Source organism: Rattus rattus, chromosome 7, assembly GCF_011064425.1.
Source record: "Rattus rattus isolate New Zealand chromosome 7, Rrattus_CSIRO_v1, whole genome shotgun sequence".
NCBI lineage: Eukaryota > Metazoa > Chordata > Mammalia > Rodentia > Muridae > Rattus > Rattus rattus.
This window is the reverse complement of record NC_046160.1, coordinates 28969400-28993658: the sequence shown is the minus strand read 5'-3', so window position 1 is coordinate 28993658 and position 24259 is coordinate 28969400. Positions and strand designations below refer to the sequence as shown.

Below are 24259 nucleotides of genomic sequence, written 5' to 3'. Positions count from 1 at the left end.
TCATAAAAGAATCAAACCCTGGGTCTGCAGAGATGGTTCAGCAATTAAGGTCCTGAATTCAACTCCCAGCAACCACTTGGTGGCTCACAACAATCTATAATGCGATCTGATGTCCTCCTCTATCATGCAGATCTATGTAGACAGAACACTCACATACAAAAAAATCCATAAGCAAATCTTTGTTAACAGCCAAATTTACAAAGTCTGGAATTTGAACCCTATATGCATTTTCCTAGAACACAGTTCAAGTTTATGCAGAAAGCAAGTCACACACACACACACACACACGTGTGTGCGTGTGTGTGTGTGTGTGTGTGTGTGTGTGTGTGAAGTTAAGTGACGTAGTCAGGCAATCTCGACCGAGATACAAAGGGATATTTTATCTAGAGAAAAACACAAGACCAGGTTTATTTCATACAATGTTATTCACACGTTTCATTTTCTAATTTATACATAATATACAAAGTGAAGATGACATTTCATATGAGCCAATAAGAGCCAGGACTTAGACAAACTGGTCCAGAAACAATCTATATCAAAAAGAGACACTCAAAAGTAAAGCCTAAGCAGATTCTGCCCAATCAGATGTCTTTATTCTGAAATGTCCGATTTTTCTAAAGTTCCATGCCAACATACTAGAAGGTAGAATCGGGGTGGGCACCAAAATTGGCAGATCATAAATTTTCTACACGAACAGGTATTTTTCTAGAATATGCCTAAAAATATCAGGAGGATTGGGTTGTCAGCACTGGGAGGTATGAATCAGGACTGCTAGAGGAGGATTCAGTTCCAAATAACTTTCTCTAGGACTTGCCACCTTCTGAGCCGAGTGACAGCTGTCGGGACATCCAAAGGGAAAGGTGAGGACACACCAGAATGGGCTGCATTTCTGCAAGAAGAGCTGTAACCAATCTCTAACACTGACAGCTTTAATCCGAAACCATGGGCTGATGAAGGGAAGTTAAATTCAACCCAGGGCCAAGACACTCTGAAGCTGGCAAAACAAAGTAATAAAAAGGGGAAAGAGAGTCATTCTACATGAGAGAGAATACTGCTACTGTGACAGGGACATGCTGATGAACCAGTGTGACCGAGAATGGTGACACGTGGCCAGACTTAATGGCCTCACCAAGGAATGTTGGGTTAGAAAGCTACAGTAACTCAATATCAATGTGAAAGACTCCTGGCACCCCAAACTCCATGCCAAATTTTAAGGTTCATGATCTGAGTAACAAAAGGATGGAATCTTTATACTCAATATTGTGCTCTCATTGTTTTTCTTCTGCAGACCTCGAGTAAGAATCCCTTCTACAATTCACCTGCCAGAACTTGCATGGTCATTTCAGTTTTCAGCACTGAATGTACGTAAGTGGGTCAACATAAAGTTTATACAAAATACTGACTTCAACAAAATACAAAGCACTTTCTTTATCTTTCAGAAACTGAATATACAAAGCAATTTTTTCCAAAATATTTTCATAGGCAAAGGATTAAAAACGATTTTAATTATACACATATGGTCACAATTTTGCCTTAAAAAGATTGTTGGGAAATGTACATAAGGCCGCGTTGTAAATGTACATCATGTTACTGTTATAATGTCTTATGTCCAGAGGAAAAATGTTATCATACAGATCTGCTCTTACTTGGGAGTAGGCTATTCAAAAATACAGTACTCTTCTGTACAAAGAAAAAAGTCACATCACATTTAAAGATGGAAAAGCATTGGCCTCTGTGGTAATCAATCTCAGTCCAACACTTTCTACTCATTATGCACAATACCCTGACTTCAATTGAAAGTGATCCAGATCCTAGCATGTCCATTATTAACAGAGTCAACAACTATGTTATAAAACAAAACGTTTCCCACAATAATAAAAAGAAAGCTGGTTCATACTTCTGAAACCATATAAAGATAAAAAATTTTTAAAAATCACTCTCAATTTGGAGAAATAAATTTACATTATACAACACTATATTGCCAGGTTAAAGAGGGCAGGGATGGAAATGTACACTAAAATGCAAGTGTTTCCCAAAGAGAGAAAACAGATTCCATTTACAGCATGAAGGTTTACAAATGTACACCTGTACAACCAAGGAAAGTCACTACGAAATTAGCAAGGCTTTCATAACAAACACTGAAACAAGATCTGCTTTCAAATTGTAAACTTACATCTACCCCTACACACACACAATGTGTTTATTTATAGGAAGGGAAAAAAAAGCTCTCTGAATATGCAGTCATGCGTAAATGCTGAGCTATCAGTTCACTTCTCAGTGGCCTCTCTCACCTCTATCGGGTCCTACTTTATGTATCTACTATGAAAACGCAGGATAAACCATCACTTCCTCAACAGTCTAGTAATTCTATAATTAGAACAAAATATAAATCTCCATCCATTCTTGTTGCAAACCAAACTGAAAAGTTAGTTTGAAATTTAACTTTTCATTCAGTGCAGTTTTAACTGAATGGAAGTGCCACCATGATTTTGTTTCTAACTCATTACAATTATAAGTATATACAATTCTGTACATTGTCAGGGACATTATAGGGCAGTAATTTTATTAAAACCACATCCACTGTAAATAATGTTATCTCAAATCATTTTATTCTTTTCTGTCTTTCTGAGTTTTTCTTTGCATGATAGTTTGTGAATTACCAAAATACAACTTAACTTTCTTTTTAAAATATTAATAATATTTATGCAGTTGATTGTTATTCTGTTATAAAAGGCTTCACACAAAGGAAAAAAATAAGAACTATAATTCTATATACATCTCTATAAACCTGTTGTGCTATGGGGTTGTAGACCTACCAGACTGCAAGCCAGTTTATTAAAATATTGTACTTTTCCCTTTAAAAACTATTTTTTGTGACTTTACAAGGTATAAATTTACAAAATATGCGACAACTTTTTTTCCTTTTTTTTTTGTGGGGGGGACACAGTTACATCATATACAGGCATTCTGTGCTTCACCAGAAATCCAATCTGATAGGTCTCCACTCAGGGTTGAATATAATTTATAATTCACCACCCCCACCCCCTAAATATACACAAGAACCTTAAAAATTTACAAATGGATGAAGAAAGTCAATAAATAGTTTTGCTTTAAAAAAAAATCAAAGATTCATAGTTGAATTGTGTTTTGATAATTCACAAAGAAAACCCATTCTTTGAACATGGTTAAATCATCTTCTCGTTTTTCCTTACAGCATTCCATTTGGTGGTCCTCCAATAGGCCCTAGATCTGGGCTGTTTTTCAAATAGTATTTTTCCAACTTGGCCAGTATATGCTTCCCATATGTGTATTTGCGAAGAGTAGTGATGTGAGGTCGAATCTGAAAAATAAATAATCTTGTAAAAAAACCTCAAGTTATTATAGTTTCTGGTTTTTAATAGTCTCTCTCTCTCTCTCTCTCTCTCTCTCTCTCTCTCTCTCTTTCTGTGTGTGTGTGTGTGTGTGTGTGTGTGTGTGTGTGTGTGTGTGTGTGTGTGTGTGTGTGTGTACATGCAGTTACAGTATGTGGAGGTCAGAGGGCCTGATTCCTACTGTGTGGGTCCTGGAGATTGAACTAAGATCTTCAGGCTTGGTGACAAGTAGTGCACTAGGGAACTGCTATGCTCTTCAAACTATACTGCTCGCTCCTTTTCAGCTAGACCCATAGTGAATACAGTAACCATTATAGACAAGATTGGTAAACAGGCACTCTTCTTATCCAGACATACAAGGATGTATGATTCCTGAGTATAACTGGGCAATGTCTAGGAAATCCTACAGAAATATCATTTTACTCAGTGGACTAAGCTACCCATGTGCTTTAACTGTTTTCTACTATGGAGAAATAATCCTATGAAAGTCCGTGCGCAATCAAAAGTGAGGCAGATAGAGTTCCTAATCCTGCTGTTACCTTGTGCATGATTATCTTTCTCTGAGCAGGCTCAGCCATATCAATCATCTTCTGAACCACATAGTTGGCATACTGATCCTTCATCATGGTGTATAAGGCACTGTGAGGACCATCATTCTGACAGCAGACCTCATCAATCAGTAAAGCTCTCTCAGCACGTGAGGCATGAGTAACACACTTTTCTACTACATTGCTAAAAATTAAAAGCAGAAACTGTTAGTTTTTTTCTTTACAGCCAAATATTTTTTTACTTTTCAATTTATTCCAAGTACTAGAAAGCAAAACACAAAATCTCATTTTGTAATCACTTTTAAAACAGAAATTGGTATGGTAGGACAGCCCACAACTTGACATCCATGAACTCAATTCTAGGCCTGTTAGAACAATACAGAGAAGGACTGGAAGAACTAACCACTGCAATACCTGGCAAATTTGTGTTGACTCAGGGCTAAGACCTTTCCTCTGATTTCAGAAACAATTTTGCTCTTGTCTTCAGGCCGACCATGTTCCAGTACATGCTGAATAACGTAATTGCCATACTGATCCTACGACAGACATTTAAAAAAATTACTTTCCATCCTTAAGAATAATGACTTAAGAAAAAAATGTAAATCACCCATCTAAAATTCTAGAAGAATCAAGAGAATACAGTAATTTTTCTTCACCAATTTTACATTTTAACAACAAATTAGATTTCTAAAAAAAATTCAAACTACACAGATCAATTATTAGGGGACTTATACCTGTACCAACTGCTCTGTGTGTTGGTGAAGCTCTTCTAAAATGGGTAAAGTCTGCTCTGCAGTGCAGTGCTCTAAGATCCGCTGAATGACTCTGCAGCCATAAGGATGGGTTGAAAGCACAAATACCTTGAAATAAAGGATTGAAAATGTACATTTTCGGTTATTTTTGAAAGATTGTATGAGACAGATAAATGACAACACAATAACCCAGTTTAAACTGGTCAAGTGGTGGATCCATTATTACAATGTCTCGAAGCATTTATGATACAAGTCAGGGGCCAACTTGGGGGAGTCTTTCTTTTTACCATGTGGAACCTGGGGAAATCACTCAGGTCATCAGGCTTGATGGCATTTCTCTTTTACTTGCTGAGCCACCCAGATGGCCTAGAGATAATCTCAATCACAAAGGAATCTAATGAGCAGGATGGAGTTCAGCTGCCTGGCTTGTGTAAGGTTAGGGGTCCAATCCTCAGGACAACAGCCCAAGCAACACATTAAAGAGGACCTCGCCTTAAGACCAGGCGTGGATGAGGGTGAATGAATGGACTTGGGAGAGGGTAGCTCAGCAGCGACCAGGGCTATTAATCCTTGTGGTTTTGGTACTGATTGGTAGTTTTCTGCCTTTGTAAACATCATTTTATGTCTTGTTTCCTCCTTGGGATTATGGAAACAAGTTTGTAACTACGTTCAGCTAATGGCTTTACTAAGGAGGCCACATTCTGATGGGCATTCAGTTTTTAACAGGCCTCACATGTTCTGGCTCTCAGACACGACACCTAGCTGAGGTGGCAGTGCCCTTGCCTCCATCCTGGGTGCTGGAGATTACAGGTGTGTTCAACTGCACATGACTTACATTTACTATTTTCTGTTTTTAATAAGGTGCCAGGTATAAGCTTGTGCTTAAAAGAGTGCAGATATTCAAATTATAAAATGCTCTGCTAAGAAAATTAATGCCAAAAATCCATCTTACTTGTCCTTTGAAAGCATCGATGATGAACTGCAGTGACTGCGGTTGAACACATTCAATACACTTCTGTACAACATGGTTTCCATTCTGATCTTTCACACATTTAAGTACATGACCATCAAGTTCCTTGACCATTTCACTCTGCAAAAGACATTTAAATAATTAGTTCACCAAAAAAATCCAATAAAATTAAAAATATGAAACAAAGTTAAAAATATTGATGCAGAACAAAGTATGCTCAAAACTATTTCCTGTTTTTGTTTTAGCATATAAAAATTTAGAAGCCATTCAAGATAAAAAAGTATTAAAGCACATCACTGCATAGTAATGCTGACATAAACATAAACCAGTGATGTTTATGTCAATTTACATGACAATTTTCACTGTGTACATGTTCTGCAACTATCTTTTTAGATCTCTAAAGTTCTATTTTTTGTGAACTTTAGCATTTTTATCCTTTATTCCTAAGGAAATCATTATTAATGCCTGCCTGAGTTTAACAAACTGATTAGAACAGAGTGAACAATGCATTACTAAGTTATCTGCACTTCACTACTTATCAATTTTAATTACCGAAGGGCATTTTTTTCTTTACTATCTTACTAGAACAGAATATTATTACTTTGAAGAAATAGGGCACACATACACAATCTAATGGTATTTTAAAGGCCTCAAGTATACTCTAACACAATTATGGAGGAACCTTGCTAAGTCAACCTACAACATGGATTTATGCCGAAATTAAGACAGATTAAATTACAAAATAAAATTAACTTAAAAATCTAAATAAAAAAAATAGATAGCCTAGAAATAATTTACAATAAATACTTTTGATACCTATGGCAGAGACATTCTTAAGGCTTTGAGTAATCAAATCTGTTGGTTTTCTCCACTGTGACATATTTCAGTGAATCTAAAACTAAAAATTTCTTTTGCAGGAACAATGGAGTTTTCCTACAGATTTTTTAATTTTGTGATTAAAGCATGCGCTCACACACGCACACCCCTACCTATCTGTTTACCCACTTCTTCACTGGCTAGTTTTATGTCAACGTGACATAAACTACAGAATTTTGGAAGAGGGAACCTCAACTGACAAAGTGTTCCCATCAGATTGACCTGTGAGAAAGCCTGTGATGCACTTTCCTAGTTAGTGATTCCTGTGGAAGGGCCCAAATCACTGCAGGAGATCTCGCCCCTGGTCTGGTGGTCCTGCTGGATACTGTAAGGAACCAGTCTGAACAGGCCATGGAGAGCAACAGGGTGAGCAGCACCTTTCCACCGCCTTGGTATCAGCCCGACCTGACTTCCAACACGTGAGTGAGTGGAGAAGTAAACCCTTCCTTCCTCCTCAGTTGTTTTTGGTCATGGTGTTTTATCACAACGATAAGACATCCTCATCCCTTTGTTTTTTTATTTTTTATTTTTTATTTATTTATTTATTTATTTTTTTTGGAGCTGGGGACCAAACCCAGGGCCTTGCGCTCACTAGGCAAGCGCTCTTCCGCTGAGCTAAATCCCCAACCCCATCCCTTTGTTTTTAAACTGTAGAATTTACTTTTATACTTAACAGTCAAAAATGGCTTTCTAAATTATTACTGTAAGCTTACGATAAGCTATTTTGTTCTATTATATTCTCGTGTACTATATGAACACATACAATAACTTCACATTGAAAGCTGGCTTAAACCACACAAGAATCAACTAAACAACTAGTGTGCCACATAGCATATCTTAAAAATCTGGTAAATTAACATTTATTCTTTTACCTTACTCTTAATACTGTTGTCGATTTCAAATAATTTTAAACATTAAATTTATTACTTAAAAGTCAAATGAATGTGACAGAAATTACATTAGTCCATTACTAAAAAAATAAAAAATCAGACCACCATTCAACACATGCACAACTTTTTTCTTTCAAATCAGTATATCTGTTTTCCAAAAAAATGTATGTGTGTTTCTGTGTGAGATTATGCCACGTGTGCTTGGGTCTGAACTGAAGTTGGGTCCTGTTTACACCAGCATGTGCTCTCTTTGTAGCACCAAAGAAGTCAGTCTTGTTAAAAGGAATATTAAGTTTCTTCACTGGTTAGACATTTTAGTATACACACACATACGTATGATATGCTAATGGAATACAATAATGTTATTTAAAATTCTTAAAATAGAAATATTTTAAGGCCCCCAAATAAACACTAGAGCAGTGAAGTACATGCTGCAACTGCAGATAAAAGACAGCGAAAGCAAGGACACATCATATGGCATTTTATCTGCCAAATGTGGGCACTCCATGGAGAGGCAGCAATGAATCAAAGTTCTGCTTTAGAAATTTTAAATAACAATGAGCTGTTTTAGATAATTTTATGAAAATATCTTAAGTCTCTTGGTAAAAATGTTTAGGACATTTTTCCTCAAGATTTTAAGGTAAAAAATTTAATTTTAAATTAAATATTACAGAATTTTTATCTCAACTTACAATTACCTGCTGATCAGAAGAAATAGATTCTAATGCTTTTTGAATAACACGGCAGCCATACATCTGCAAGGCTAATGGTAGAACATGACCACGAATACGATTAGCCAGGGCTAATTTCTGATCCAAACTTCCAAACTGAAAGATAATATTGGTAAGAAATGAACATGACAGTACTTTGTAGTTACAAAGCTCATCAAATAGTACATTGGTTCCTGGAAATGACTGTTGCCCAACTTTAAAGCTATTTGCTAGAAAAACTCAATATATAAATGTACTTACCTCAAAAAACTTCTGTATAACATAGTTTCCAAAAACATCTGTCATTAATTGATAGGCAGCCTGTACAATTTCATTAAATACCATCTGTCGCTCAGCTGGAGTAGCTCTCTCTAGCTTCTGCTGTATGAATCTATATGGGAAAAAATTTTAAATTCCAAGACAAAAGCAAAAAACAACCTTTCTAAAATCATCTGCATTCCCCATCTTTTGTGCATGTGTGAAAAATGATCTTATGCCTAAAATTCACTATGTAGCTTAGGGTAGCCTCAGGCAGTGTGCCATTTCAGTAAGCAAAATTAAAACTTTGTCTTTTATCCTTTCCTGGAGACAGAGAGACAAGAGAGATGAGAGACAGAGACACTGACTGACTCACCATGTAGCCCAAGGAGAAATATTTAGATTCCTTTCTTTTTAAAGGTAGCAGTGTTCAAAAGAAACAGCAGAAGGGTAGCAAACCATCACCTACCTAGAGCCATGCTGGTCTTGAGAAAACTCGACTATATGTCCCATCAAGTCTCTGAGCTGGAGGTTGGGGAAGCGGTTGTTCCTGAAATCTTCCAATAGCCTGCTGCGGCCGGAGGGCATGATATCAGATCTGTTATAGCGGAGCCGAGAGGGAGGAAAGAGCTGGCTGCTGGAGCTGAACAGGCTGGAAGTGCTGGAAGCGCTCCGGTACTTTGCTTCCGCTCCAGGTGCTGCAGAGATGTACCGACCACTACCATTTGTCAGGCCTCCTACAACAAAGCAGGCGGTCAGCAAGTACTTCTGCAACGTATTATTCCACAGACAAGAGTTACATAAACTGTAAATGTAGTCAAATATGCTTCAACAAAGCTTTCCACTGTCTTAACGGGCAAGTTATAATTCGCTAGTAAAGCTCAGGTGTGGATCCATGGGGATGCTTTCAATGTCATTTGCAGTCTCAGGAAGCATCTCAGTGGTAGAGTGCTGGCCTAGCACACTTAAGGCCCTGGACTTTATCCCCAATACCATAGAAAAAAGGTCCATTTACAGTATAATGGAGTAATACTGAGAGTTAAATCTGTACTTCTGGGGAAGACCTTAAAAATATATTGTCAATATATTTCAAGGTAGAGACAAGTCATTTTTAGTCAATTTTTTAATGTCTGAAACTTTTTAAAACCCACAGTATAATATGCTTTTCTGAAAACTTGAAAAAGTTTTATTAAAAATATTTCTCATAAAATGCTATTATTTTGTAGATAAGGAATGGTAGTGATAATAAGGATTCCTATAACCATAAGCCGCCAGCTTGTTTATTCCATACAAAAAAAAAATGAAAGCAGCTAACAGAAACAAACTTAAAAGAGAAAATTGTTTCTATTATGAATAACAGCTAACATACTTGACAGTGTCCTTTTAAAACAGAAAAATGTAAAGACGATTATAAAATGCAGATTCAGTAGTTTACAAAAACAATGTCCTCCATCAGCTGTACTTATACTAATTGGACATACACCAGTGCTACATAGTCAGTCCAGGCCACAGAGAGAGATGATGCCAATACCAATGCAAAATCAGAGACCTTAGAGTCCAAAGAAATGAAAAGGACCAGAAATAAGTTTAATGTTAAGAGTGTGAGCTCAGTAAGAGCATTCATTCTCTTTCCTCCTCTACCTTTAGCATCTACTCTAATTATTTTTCTTTTGTTAAATTTCCCACTATACAGTGCATCAAACATGTATTTGAATCATTAACCCTTTGTTAAATATCACCAAACTACATGATGTCCTGCATATCAGATATTTACATTACAACTCAAAACAATAGCAAAATTAAATATGAAGGAATAACAATATAAATTTATGGCTAGGGTTCATTCTACCATGAGGAACTGTAGTAAAAGGTGTCAACATCTGGAATGTTGATACCCTCTGCCTCAGGAGATTTTTAGAAAAAAAAATCATGTGTTTAGGAAAGCATGTGCTGACTTGATGGTGATGAACTGGAGTTCCATATCTTCCACCCACAGGAAATCTAATCAACTACCGGAAGATCAAAGAGGGTAAGGAAAAGGTCGCCCTACGAACCCTTCAGAATATGGCCAAATCTACACATTTAGTTTGGAACTCTAGTCTTCAGAGCATTTCTGTTGTGTGAAATCACCTAGCTGTTCATTCACTGACTGGGAAACATGAGTGTTAATATGCTTAAATGCAGAGTATATGACCTACCTCAGTGTGAATAAGATAATAAAACACAGGAATATCACTGCAATTTGTTAAAGTTGCAATAATACAGTATTCCCAGATTAATGACTCAAATGCACTGTTTTTCACATTATTTAAAAATTCTGTATGTACACATGCTAAAATATACATCTTTCTCTGTTGCTCTGCACTGGCAACATTATTTTATGATCTTTCTTCTAACAATGTCATAGATAACATAAAGCCATCATTTTAGTAACCCTGCAACACAAATGAAGTTGTTTTATTTGTGTGAAAATAGGCCTGAGAAGCTAACAACTTAATCAAGAAAGTATACCTACTAATTAGTCATGCTGAATAATTAACTTAAAAGTATTCAGTAATGCTTTCCTGCATTTCAAGGAAACATTTAATATTGTAAGCTTGGAAAATGACTAACATTATTAAAACGAATAAACATATGAACAATTTTCAATTATATAGTCCCACATAATAAACATTTTTTTGTTTGAGAAAAGACAAGGACTGAATGTTTAAATACTGAAGTGATCCTAGCAAGAAGTGTAACTCTGTCCACCTCCTTAATAGGCTATTATAAAAGCACTAATGGAGCAATTCTGTCATGTTCAATGTTTAATTGTGTGAGAATATATACAGACACTGGGTAACTGCAGATCAGAAATTCAGCCACATAATAAGTAACTGATTATTTTTAATGTTTCTTGATTCTTTTCTAAAAGTAGTTTGGACATCTAACACTTTAACCAAATGTATGGGTGTACGATATCATCACATGTGGTATTTAGAACCTCTCTCCCACAGGTTTTAACATACAACCCATACAGGCTTCACTCTTCAGACTGGTAAAACATTTCCTCAAAAACTTACCGTGCAACTCCAATACTCCATCAAAAAGGAGTGATTCAGTATGGTTCAAAAAACTGCTTGGATTTTACATCTTTCATGAAAATTACGTCCTTCTATGATAATGAAGACAAGACCACTCTGAAAACATTCCTCGTTAAAAGGACCAGGAGGGTAAATTTCTACTAGGTAAGTATTATGAACACATGAATAAAGGGTACTTCATTCTTTCTGGTTTCATCTGACTTCTCCTTCCCTAAATACCTCTTGCCATAGTTAAAAAAAAAATTAAGGTGCATCTATATTTCTTTTCAAATATTCTTAATAAGATTTCATGGCTAGTATTGGTGCCCTCTTGTTCCCTTAGAACAAGAATGACACATTATTGTAAGGTAGATGCTGGGAACTGAAATCCAGTCCTCTCCAAAAGCAATTAAGTGCTCTTAACCAGTGAGCCACCTCTCCAGCAACTCAGCTGCCTTTTTTGATTGGGATTAGGAAATTATGGAAGCTGAGAATTTTTTTAAAGTCACGATTATTATCAAGTATTTAGTGGTATCAAAGTTTGTACCATAAGTTATGAATATAAATTGTTATCTTGAGCACACACAAGCATATTTATTGTCTCTCTTGGTGTCATTAAGTGGTGGTAAAGGACTGAACTGGGATAGGATAGTATTGTGAAAGATGTACCAAGCATAGAAGAATCTTAAAAAAGAAAAAATATCAACTACACACATACAATATAGAGCAAAAACCCACAACTGAGGAGAAAAACCCCAAAACCCAAAACAAATAAAAACAAAACCCCCCATTGATTTGTAGTACAATAATTACATACATATCAAATTTAAAAAAAGAAATCCGCAATCCACAATTTTTTTTAAGACCTAATCTGCTACCACAAACTGTTGCCCAGGCTGGCCTTGAACTTACAAATCTTTCTGCCTAAATGCTGGCATCACAACAGTATACCAAACGCCAAACTACTTAGCTGAGCCTAACATTTCTTCAATTTACAGAAATAACTTTATTTGTAATTTATTGGGAAAAATAAACTTAAAAACAATCCTAACTATAAACCTGCTAGCAACAAACTTAGTATAAAAACTATAAAGGAAAGCTACTGTTCCCACTGGAGAGAATTACTACCTTCCTATAAAACTAAATCATTTAATAAAGTAAGGCAACAGGCCGCAATGTACACAGCTGACGATAGTGAATAAAGGCTGGCTGGGGTTTTTCTCAGCCAGAGTACATCACATTACATATTTAATACTGGGTAAATTTAAAACGTTCAGAACTTTGCTTGGGTCTTGTATTTAATTCTTAGCTCTATCAAAAATTACAACCACACCAAACCAAATCTAAAGCAGTAGTTAATAAACTACATGAAAGACAACACTGAACAAGAATTTCATCAATATGAATTAAATTGCTCAATTGCGAGTATCTGTAAATCCATACAGACCCATACCAAGTAATAATTTTAAAATAAGTAATAAATCATTTAAGACAATCTATTGAAATAAAGTAATTTAGTCAACTAGAAAGCAAAAAGTCTAAAGACACACTAAAAAATTCACTTTTCCCATCAAGTTGCAATACATTAAGTCAAAATTTGCTATTTATATTTACTATTATATAAATATTTCAGATTCTAAAGTTATAGGATAAGACCCTTTTCGTTTATTCACATAGATATTACAAAAGAATCCTTTGAGAAGTGTATGAGTAAATCATACAGCAAAAACCAAAAATTCTTTTGTCTCTTATTTTATTTCGGAAAACAAACAGTTCATTTAAAAATGGTGTGGTGCGTGTGAAACACGAATCTAAGCTCATGCCCTCATTCAGACATACAATTGCTCCAGGGCACCTCACTGATAAGACCATCTTTTTCAAACATTACAATAGCAACTAGGGTCATGAATCAGGTAATTAAATGAGTATTTTCTATTTCTGGGTACTCTTATTTGTCTGTGCAAATGTCAAAATTCTAGTTATTACAATTGTGTAAGTTTCAGTGCCTGACAGTATAAAGTTCTTTTTAAGTGTACTTCTAGACTATCTGAGGGAAAATCTTGGTTATACTTTTTCAACTAGATTTTTAAAATCAGTTAATAAATATGTCCCTAAAAAACTAAAGAAAAAAAACCACAATAATTAAATGCACCCATCTAGTAGTGGAGGACAGTTGGTACCCTTTGTAATACTTTCAGTCTTTGGCCCACAAATAGTGCAAAAATAAAATGAAATGGAAAGAGGAATAATGAAAAAAGAGGAAAATAATAAAATGGTAGTAAATGATCATAATTTGGTAAGAAAGCTGGAAAAGTCTTTTTTAAATTTAAAGCAAATGCTCTCATCTATAAAATATGCTAAGGGTGGACATGCATTTTAAAACACAAAATATTTCTATCTCGTGTCCCGTAAGTCCTCTCCTACACTTAGAAACGTAAGGATTCAGAGTTAAGGTCAATGGAACACATAGAAAAAAGGAGAAAACACATGAGGGAAGACGACGGCTGACAAAGTTAAAGGCTTATGTGAAAATCCAAGGGATCCTTGAGTTAAAAATCAAGTATGCCACTCACTGGAGGCAAACTGGAACGATGAATTTTTTCTCATGATACCGTACCTTTTCATATAGGACAACTAGAAAACGCAGTGAGGACTGTGTTATGGACACTTACTACCCATCAGTTACAAACTTAGTTCCAAACTCACTTGCCCAGGTCTATACAACTGATTCCTCATCTAAATGCTTATGGCTTACATGTTTCAGATTTTAGAGTATTTATGTAGACAGAATTCAATGTTGAGCATTCTTAGGCTAATAATTTGAATGGAGATGTTCCAGTAACAGAGTTTTGAGTCCAGCGAAAGATTCAGGTTTCAGTAAGATATCCAACTTGTATTAATTAAACATGTGCCTCCAGTGATCTGCTACTAAAGCAGATCAATCAAGTATTGTCTTAAATCTATGATAATCTTAACTAAATTATAATTGAAGAAAACATTCACAAACACTGGGACCAACATCACAAAAGAGCTTAAAGGGTTTGATGCTTTATTTTCACTGTCAATTTTACTTGATTTGGAATCAAATAGAAGATAGACCTCAAGGCTTATCTGTGACAGTGTTTCCAGGAAGGTTTATCTGAGGAAAAAACATCCCTGAATGTGGTCAGCACTACTCTATATTCTGGGTTTTTAGAATGAACAAAGGGCATGCAAAACTAGCATTACTAGTCATGTCTCTTGGCACCCTGACTCTGCAGTCAGCTACCCGACTACCATGGTACCATGCCTCCCTTGCTGTTAACAGATTATAGGCTCAAACCTTGAGTAGAATGAAACTCTTTTCTCCTTATTGCTTCTGCTGGTGATCTGACTATAGCTATGAGAAAAATAACTAAATAACAAAGATAATGAACAAAATCATAGGAACAAAAGTAAAATCATTCTGCCTTATAACCAGTACAACCAAAATCAATAAATTTCTATGTCCAGCCATGTGCGGTAGTGCACACCTTTACTCCCAAATACTCAGGAGGTAGAGACAAAACTCTGTGAGTTCTACACTAGCTAGAATTAGTGTTAAGTCCCTGTTATAAAAACAAAATTTTATGCAGAAAACAAATCACAAACTGTCCCACAAAATACAACTTTATAATTTCTTTACATTCAACCCTCCCATGAGCAAATAAACAACTCTCAAGACCTCTTAAAGAGTTGCAACAGTACCTGAAGCATACATGAGAACTGGTATATAATCTTCTACAGCCTGTCTGTGAGCTACCCATCTTAGGTTAGGAAATAATTCATGGAGAAGGTACATAGCTGTACTTTAAAGGTGCTTAGACAACCTCTCTCATGGAAATCTCAAAAATAACTAAATTGAGAAAGGAATCTAGACATCTACTAATGTTATATAAAAATGTCAGGAAACAAGATCTTCAAAATAATGTAAATATTACTTCCTTAAAGGTGAGTTAAAATACAGCACTCAAAACACTTAAAAACTCTATTCCAGGGCTGGAGAGATGGCTCAGCGGTTAAGAGCACCCGATTACTCTTCCAGAGGTCCTGAGTTCAATTCCCAGCAACCACATGGTGGCTCACAACCATCTGTAAAGAGATCTGATGCCCTCTTCTGGTGTATCTGAAGACAGCTACAGTGTACTTGTATATAATAAATGAATAAATCTTTAAAAAAAAAAAAAAAAAACTCTATTCCATTCCTTATGTAAGAACATAATAGAAAAGGAATAATATCACAGCTCAGAACTGTAGGGTGGCCTCAATTCTTTCAATTATTCTTTTGAGTCTTAGGGGCTTATTTACTTATTAACTTCTTTGTTTTAAATAGATTTATCACTGAGCCAGGCTATGTCCACATTAAGGATGAAATGACAAATATGAAGGTGTTTTAGAGAAAAAGGACATACTATTTTATACTTCAAAATATGTTATATTGGTTTTAAGCGTTTATTAACAATCATACTTAAACACAAAAATGGAAGACACCCTTAAAACCAACTTGGTCATACTTGTTCACTCTTATACATTTCCTCTAAAAGGAGCAACTGAATAAATCTGTCAAAATCAGCTATTCTTAGCAAATAACTACTAAAGGGGAGGGGGGAGAAGAGGAAGAAGAGATCTTAACAGTAAACAATGCCCCATGCCCCATTTTTAATTTAAAATGTTCTGATTAGGGGAAAAAAAAAAAAAGAGTTCTAGAAATGTGTAATCCTGGGAGTGAGTGGGTGGGAGTATCTTCATAGAAGCAGGGGGAGGGGAGTGGGAGAGAGGGGGAAAGGGGATAACATTTGGAATGTAAATACATAAAGTAGTCAATAAAAATAAATTAAAAAAAATGTGTTTTTCTATTTACTTATTTAACATTAATAAACCTTCACAATTCAGAGTCACTTTCCAATAAATAATTTCACTGAGTTCAAAGCTCACACTATACATTTCACTATCTCTTTTTTGGGGCTTGGGGGCACACATCTTGAGAAGTCATTTAGTCTAGCAAAACAAAGGCCATGCAAAATAGTGCTTCACACCTAAGAAGTCCCAAATTTATCTAAATACTAAAATCATAAGCGGGGGCTGGAGAGATGGCTCAGCAGTGAGGAGCATTGACTGCTCTTCCCAAGGTCCTGAGTTCAATTCCCAGCAACCACATGGTGGCTCACAACCATCTGTAACGAGATCTGATGCCCTCTTCTGGTGTGTCTGAAGACAGCTACAGTGTATTCATACATGAAATAAATAAATCTTAAAAAAAGAAAAAAAGGACCATAAGCATTAGGCAAATTAGAAATCACTAATATATTTTAAGTTCGTTTTCCCTCACCTAAAAAGTGGTGACATGGAATTGCTCTAAGGGTCATGCATAGTACAGCTAATGGTTTGAAAATGACAGTAACTAATTATTCTGAGAGTTAGAAAATAAAAGAATGAGGCATTATCCTAACCACTATAGGAATGGCCTTTTAGGGTAACCTCTTAAGTTATAAAGGAAAATTTATCAGAGAATTTATAGACAGAATAATATTAGAGCCACACCAATATTTTGGGCAATGGCCATAAGGTGCTAAAAACGTCTATGTAGACTAGTTGGCAGTCTCACAAATGAAGACAACCATATGTATCCTGACTCAGTGTAACACAACAGAAAAGTACCCAGAATTGCACCTTGCCAAAAGAAGCCCATCAGCTTACTTATTATCTAACCAAGCTTCTAGAATAGAATTCCATTTAGGAACTGCCAGGGTACAGGAAAGTAGGCATATGCTTACAGCCACCATAGGGAAGCAAGCAGCAAACTCAAGAATGTGAGAAATTCAACAGGACAATTTCTTTAACAAATGAATGAAAGAAAACAAGGGGAAAAAAAAAAAAGGTGAGGAAACAACTATGAAGGGAAAAGACAAATTAAACAAAGATAATGTATTTGGACTGTGACTCAAATGACTGATATTTAAGCCGACCAATCAGTCAATAAGAAATTAAAGTATGATAACAATGTCATACATAAAGTGTTTTAGAAAAACCTGGTTTTATACTAAATATTGAACAGCTAAAACTAGTTTTTATTCTAAGTTCAATATATTTAAAAATATAGGTTCTAAATCTAAGTTTTTATTTTAAAAATATTAAAAACTTATGACTAAAATAGCTCTCCAATAAAAGTGACTCTAGCAAATCTAACGATATCTGTTGAATGAATATTTACTCTTTGAAAGAAAGTCTTTTACAAGAGATTATTGCTTTTTGGGCCATTTCTGTGGGATTCAGACAGCTAGTACAATCAAAAGGAGAGCTGCGCTTTAAAGTCTCATCAAGAACATTGGGAATGCTGACTCCAAGAACCACTAATAACTGTAATAGCTATATTTCATTATTTCAAATCTTGGTCAAGAATAACCAAGAATTAATTTTAACCAATTCTAGTAAAGCAGGGGGATTTGCTTTTTCTGATATAGGAGCGTTGCTAAGTTTCCTGGCTAACTTTAATTTGGACTATCCCTGTCTCAGCCTCTGAAGTAGGTGGGATTACAAATGCATGCTCGTTCATCCTCTCAGGGAATCTTATTCAGGCCAAGTAAAATGATTTATATAAAAATCAAATATGTAAATTTACTTCCATAAAGTGTTTTACATATCAGCAATTTTGACATTGACTCACATAGAAATCTAATTCAATGATAAAGAGTTCAAAATCACATTCTATACAACTGAGGCAGCAAGAGCAGAAAGATCATCATTAATGTGAAATCAGCTTGGTCTATGCAGCAAATTCTAGGTTAGCCAGGCCTTAATAGCAACACCCTGTTAAAAAATGCTTTTAATGTCACAAAGCACAGAAGCTTTGCATTATGATCGAACCATAAGAAAGTAGAGAATAGATTATTTTCATGAATACTGTATAGAGAGTAAATTCATGAAACCTGAATTATTTTCAATTTGGTAGGGAAATATTTCTAGTAACATGACTAGAACTAGGGAAAAGTGGGAGCTAACAAAAGAAAATATTACAGGTGATTACTCATTGCAATTCAAAATGAGTTTGAGCATCTGACTTCCAACTGAAGCTTTGGGTATAAAAATACTAGGTATAACACAGGACTTGCACAGATGTGATTTCCCACAATTGACTGAAATTCCTTCTCTAAGTAATTAGGCCAACTGTCTAAAAAAGAGAAAGACACATCCACACCATAGTGCAATTACAGACACCTAAAAAGTCATGTATATTCAACGTATTAGCCAGTTATATAGAATGAGTCTATTTATACAGGCTCTAAGTAAACAAACAAACACAGTAACAGTTAACAGAACCTGATCTGCAACTTACCTATAAAAAGATGACAGGACACAACAAATATAATTTTAACAAACACAAAACTATTGGGAAACACCTGTCTTTCTTTTTTTAAATTTGTTTTTGGGTTTTCGAGACAGGGTTTCTCTGTGTAGCACCGGCTGTCCTGGAACTAGCACTGTAGACCAGGCTTGCCTAGAACTCGGACATCCACCTGCCTCTGTCTAAAATTAAAGGCATGAGCCACCACACCAGCATTTTAATGGTTCTTATATCCCAAACTTTTACATACACTTCAAAGGCATGTTTTACCAAACAGCTCTTGTGACTAAGACAGTTACTGATGGAGGCTTAGGCTATAAACTAGGTAAGCTTGTTAAGTCTATGAATAGGGATGTAAGGCAGACCTCAGGACCCTATCGGAATAAACTGACTGGTACATATTCAAAAGAGCTAATCTTCCAAAGAGCAAAAATTTCAGAATTTGGGATGCAGGACCAGCCTTTTATGTAGTTTGTTTATAATGTTACTTTTTAAAAATCATAAGATATCTTAAATATTTCCAAGCAACAAAACCCTTTAGTTTCAGCTGTACTTTTAAAAAAAAAAAAAAAAAAAATCACAAAAAATCCGAAGCCTTATTTTTAATGGCAGAATTCTTTGATAAGACAGGGATTCATATACAGCTAATAATGTCTAAAAGTTCTTCAAAATATACTGTTTTCTTTATGGACAAATACTTCCTAGAAGAGGAATAAAGGATAACCACCAACTTAACAATCTGGAGGTGAGGATAATTTTTAACTAGAAATAAAAATAAAAGTTCTAAGTGCTTCACCTTTAGGAATGTAACACGCTCAAAACATTTTTTCCCCTTTACCATATTCACAAGAGAAGTCTATCAACTTCTCTAATGCACGCACATTAATCGATATTCTCTAATATAACCTGTGGTAGAATGGCCAATACTGCACTAAACTAAATTATTTACATCCCATTACTATATAACTAAGGTTTTCTTATGGTGTGTAAAACTTTTGACAGTAAAAATTTCTTTCACTATCATGTATATACTTGACGTTCAGATGCTCTAGAACACATAAATCAAAAGCACAGACAAGAAAACATACACCATTGTATGTCATAAAAGAACATAAAATACAAAAGAGGGTCTTTACCTTACTGTACATTAGACCCTCACTTTGAATTTCAGGAAAGTAGAACTTTTTCAAAAGGCTAGTATCTAAAAGCAAAAGCAATTTGGCATGTTTTATCCAACATTCAATATTTTACACATATTATAAACACACACACAAACACACATACATGTATACATACAAATAAAAAGGGTTTTGGGTTTTTTTTTACCTAAATGCAAACTGGATGAGGATCCATGTGATGAAAGTGATGGCGGTGGCGTAAGTGAATGTCCTGGAGTTTGGCTTGGCAGAGGCATGCCTATTGGACTTGGAGAGGAGGAAAATCCCAGACTATTGTAAAATGGTTGCCCTATGGGTGCTAGGCTGCTACTAGATCTTTTGTACAAGTCAGAGCTAGTAGATAGAGACTCTCTCCTTGTGGCACTACTACTTGCAGAACTGCCAACTGAAGAAGAAATAAAAAAAACCCTAATTACATACAGTGTTAACTGAATAAAACCTATCCCCAACCAACTCTTGCTGGGCAATAATAGAAGTGATCACAATAATTATTTTAGAAACATTATGGAGATGATAATTACTGTGACAACTATATATAACAACTTATTAATCATAAAAGGGTATAAATGCACCCCAATAAATAAGCAATCCTTAACAGAGCAGTTATGATTCATTATTTCACACATATTTTACCAGCGACACATATAGTTTCTGTGCTTTAATACCCTGGTATGATTTATAAACTCTGAATTGCAAAGTTGTCTGTTTTAGGTCATTAAAATAGATTAAATTCAAGTAAGATTTACTTTGGTATCATCCTGGTGTCTGGAACCTGTTTTTTAAGACTGCAACTCAATGACAAAAGAAAGATTATAGAGTATTCATAAATTTCCCTCATCAGTCATATCTGACTTACATTTTAGCTGTGATCAAAATGAAGCCCATATTGGCCCGAATATTACTACTGGCTGTGAAAAAACAAGTGGGAGCTAACTTCTCAGTATCGTTCATATAATTTGTTAAACAGCAAAATCCCAACCACCAAACTTTTTCTTGTAAAATTAATACCTTTCTTGAACCACACTAAAAACATGCCTTTATTTTTTAACCCTTCAGGATCCTTCATTTTTTAAGATCCTAGAACTGACCTCCTGTGCTCCTTACTCAAGTTAGAAGTCCCCCTCTCCCTCAGCTAACTAGGAATGCATGCTAGGAAGAACAATCTGGCTGTAAAGCAGCACGCATATGCACAATCGAGCCCTCTACTGAGTATGTAAAAGGGATGCCCCCAAATTTCTATCTCAAGACTCATTTATAACCAATATACTCAACTAAGTTTCCTTCTTATTTTGCAATATCAGTCTCTTTTAACCAAAGACCTCTCATGTAAGGAATAAGGTCTCCCTTCCCCACAAGCTCTATATTCGGACCAATATGGCAATTCTTTCCAAGGAATTGTAAAGTTTACTAAATCTTGGTTTTTATATTGCAAGTCATATATAAGTTAACTCATACATGTATATAATAAGTAGGTCATACCTAGTATGGATTAAAGAAAACAATTAGAGAACATAGTAAACCAAGTTGAGCTTCTTTCTAATAGATAGAAACCGTCATTACCCAGGTTTTGTCAAATTCAAATACCTATACAGAAAGGGGTTGGGAGATGACAACTGCACAGGCAAAAGATTATACTACGATACTGGCTCTTATAGCATCCAATGCAGTTTCTAAAATACTGGTTATGTCTCATGGAACATTTCACATTTTAAGACCTTACATATGATAACTAGAATTGGCAAGGAAGCTATATGCACTTTAATATTAAAACTAAATTAAACCTTAATGTAATCTTTTTTGCTTGGTGTTGGCAAAATGTCAATGTGCTATATCAAATATGCTAATTTAAAAGGACACTGTCAAAGTGATTACTTGAAATATATATTACACATTATACTTATCTCAGACTCCGTTTATTTTAATCAGCAATTTAGCTGATAAGGAAGAATACCAGCTCTTTGGGAGCAGTGGCATTATCACTCCTTGGCCAAATAACCAAAAGAAACTGGCTGTGATACAAACAATGAATTCCTCAAAAAGAGAAATCAAGATAAATCCTCTTTGAAAAAATTCAGAAATTACTTCAAAAAATAAAAAAGGCTCTTTAAATTTTGTCCTGTCTGTAAATTACACGCAACATTGACAAACAAAATGTATTTCCTAAGATACTAAGAAGGTAGACAAAGCTGGAATCACTACTCAGTCATCAACTATGTGTAGACATTAAATCACAAAACTTTCCATTAAAAAATCGTATTAGAAATAACAGGTCACAGAAAGCATGATTTAACTGTTACATTAGAATAGTTACCACTGCCTGGTCAAGTGGATTGTAAATTGGATTGTTTGATATTACTCAAAAGTAAAACTATCATATCAGTAAGAAAAGCTATGTAAAAACAGACAACTGTTATGTATTTTAGCTTCCGCTTATATATGTAATTGGGTGACATGGCAGTAACAGGTTAAGAGTACATGGGTATAGCACTTGAATGGACTCTCACAAACAGTCAAAAAGAATGGAGAAGGTGAAATTTATCTAGAGTCAGTTATAAGTGCCAAGTGTAATGCTCCCTGCTTTTAAAATTAATTATTAATTTTAGTTTTATTTTTCTATTATATCTGGAATTGAACCCAGGGCCTTTCCTAATGCACACTAGACAACCGCTCTAACCCTGAGCTATATGCCTAGTCCTAATGTTCCTAAAAGCAATATAAAATGGCTATTTCCCAGACCAGGCATCAGAATTCAGCATGTGCTGCTTACAAGTGAGTAAGGCGTGAGTTCCTTAAGGTAAGGGGAAATTCCTAACTCTGAGAGAGATGGGAATCTGAAGAACAACTGAGTAGCATGACCTAGACATCTGCACCAGAGCATCAAAAGCATACATTAGAGAAAAGAATATGGAGTTTATCAAAGCTGTTTTCCCCCAGGGGATTATAAGGGGACAATAGCTGTAATTTAGAAACTACTTTATGTCTAGGATGTTTATATTCTATCAGTTTTGCTCAGAACATTTAGGATTCTTTTGGGATAATGTATCAATTGAGTTAGAATGAAAAGAATGAGTCTCATGGGAGTGCATCATCTAGACATAAATATAATCAACTCGAAAAGGAATGAAATAAGTAGAAATCTTAAAGGCTTGGGCGGGAGTTGGCTCAATGTCTAAGAGCACTGGCTGCTCTTCCAGGGGACACAGGTTTTAAACCCAGCATCCATGTGGTGGCTTATAACCAACTCTGGTCCCAGAGGATGTGACGCCCTCTCCTACCTCCAACTGCTCACATGTAGTGCAAAGACATACATGCAGGCATAACACCCAGACACATAAAATAAAAAATTTAAGAGAGTGAATACAAAGTCCAAATTCACCAGATTTGCCCTACACTGTACTCATTATTTAGAAAATATTGTTAGGCAAGTAAAGCATTTCTTTATTCTATTTCTTAAAAGTGTCTTTTATTCCCTACAAGTTTATAGCTGTTCAATAAAGATATACTATATACTACGAAGACAAATATTAATTCAGAAGACACATCAGGAAAATGGCAAGCACCTGATAACTAGTACTGCATTAGTCCTGCCATTTTATTTCTTTTCTGGGAGGGAGACAGGGTCTCATGAAGCTAGTTTGTCCCAAGTTCACTTTGAAGTGAAAAATGACCCTCAACTTCTGATTCTTACAACTCTACCTCCTAAAGAAATGGAATTATAAACTTATACCACCACATCCAGTTTATGCTGTGCTATGGATCAAACTTAGGGCTTTTGCATATTAGTCAAGTACTCTACCAACTGATATACACCCCCAGACCAATTTTATCATTTTCCATATCAGAAAAGAATCTGAAGTGATAAGAAAACAAATGGAAAATGATTAGGGTTTCTTAAGAGTATTAAATATAAATGTTAAGGATTTTAGAAAAATCCCTTGAAGTCCAAATTTGTATCTGTGCTCTCTTGAAGGTTATCAATTACATATAATGAAGAGTATGCTGTCTTTACCTAATGTGAGGCTGTTTTAATGGAAAAAGCTAAATTATTTACGTATACTGGTACTTCCTTATGGGACTCTTTCGTGATTCAACATTTATTTATTTAGATATTAGGTCAAATACAGAAAACCATGTACCATCCAATAATGACCATTGTTCTTTTTAAATTATCCAAATTTTAGGGTGGCCAGGAATTTACCTCCTCCAACACTATGGGGAATAAGGAAGAACAAGTGATTAGCAAAATTTAGAGTACCAAATTCTTAAAGCTGGGGACAGAGGGAG

General features: G+C 35.3%; 1 protein-coding gene across 15 annotated transcripts in view; it reads right to left on the bottom strand.

Annotated features, from left to right (window-relative positions):
• Positions 1-384: 384 nt before the first annotated feature.
• The window catches only part of Pum2 (pumilio RNA binding family member 2), a 79720-nt gene continuing 55845 nt past the window's right edge, over positions 385-24259 (bottom strand). For 7 of the 15 annotated variants that reach the window (XM_032909200.1, XM_032909201.1, XM_032909193.1 and 4 more), the window contains 9 exons: positions 20124-20360; positions 8845-9112; positions 8379-8508; positions 8100-8234; positions 5624-5761; positions 4654-4779; positions 4334-4455; positions 3911-4103; positions 385-3340 (listed from right to left, as the gene is read on the bottom strand). In XM_032909200.1, the coding sequence (XP_032765091.1) occupies positions 3209-3340; positions 3911-4103; positions 4334-4455; positions 4654-4779; positions 5624-5761; positions 8100-8234; positions 8379-8508; positions 8845-9112; positions 20124-20360 (1481 nt within the window). In that variant the 3' untranslated portion in view covers positions 385-3208. The remainder of the gene's footprint in view (positions 3341-3910; positions 4104-4333; positions 4456-4653; positions 4780-5623; positions 5762-8099; positions 8235-8378; positions 8509-8844; positions 9113-20123; positions 20361-24259) is intronic. The other 8 variants (XM_032909195.1, XM_032909196.1, XM_032909199.1 and 5 more) reach the window with 3 other exon arrangements.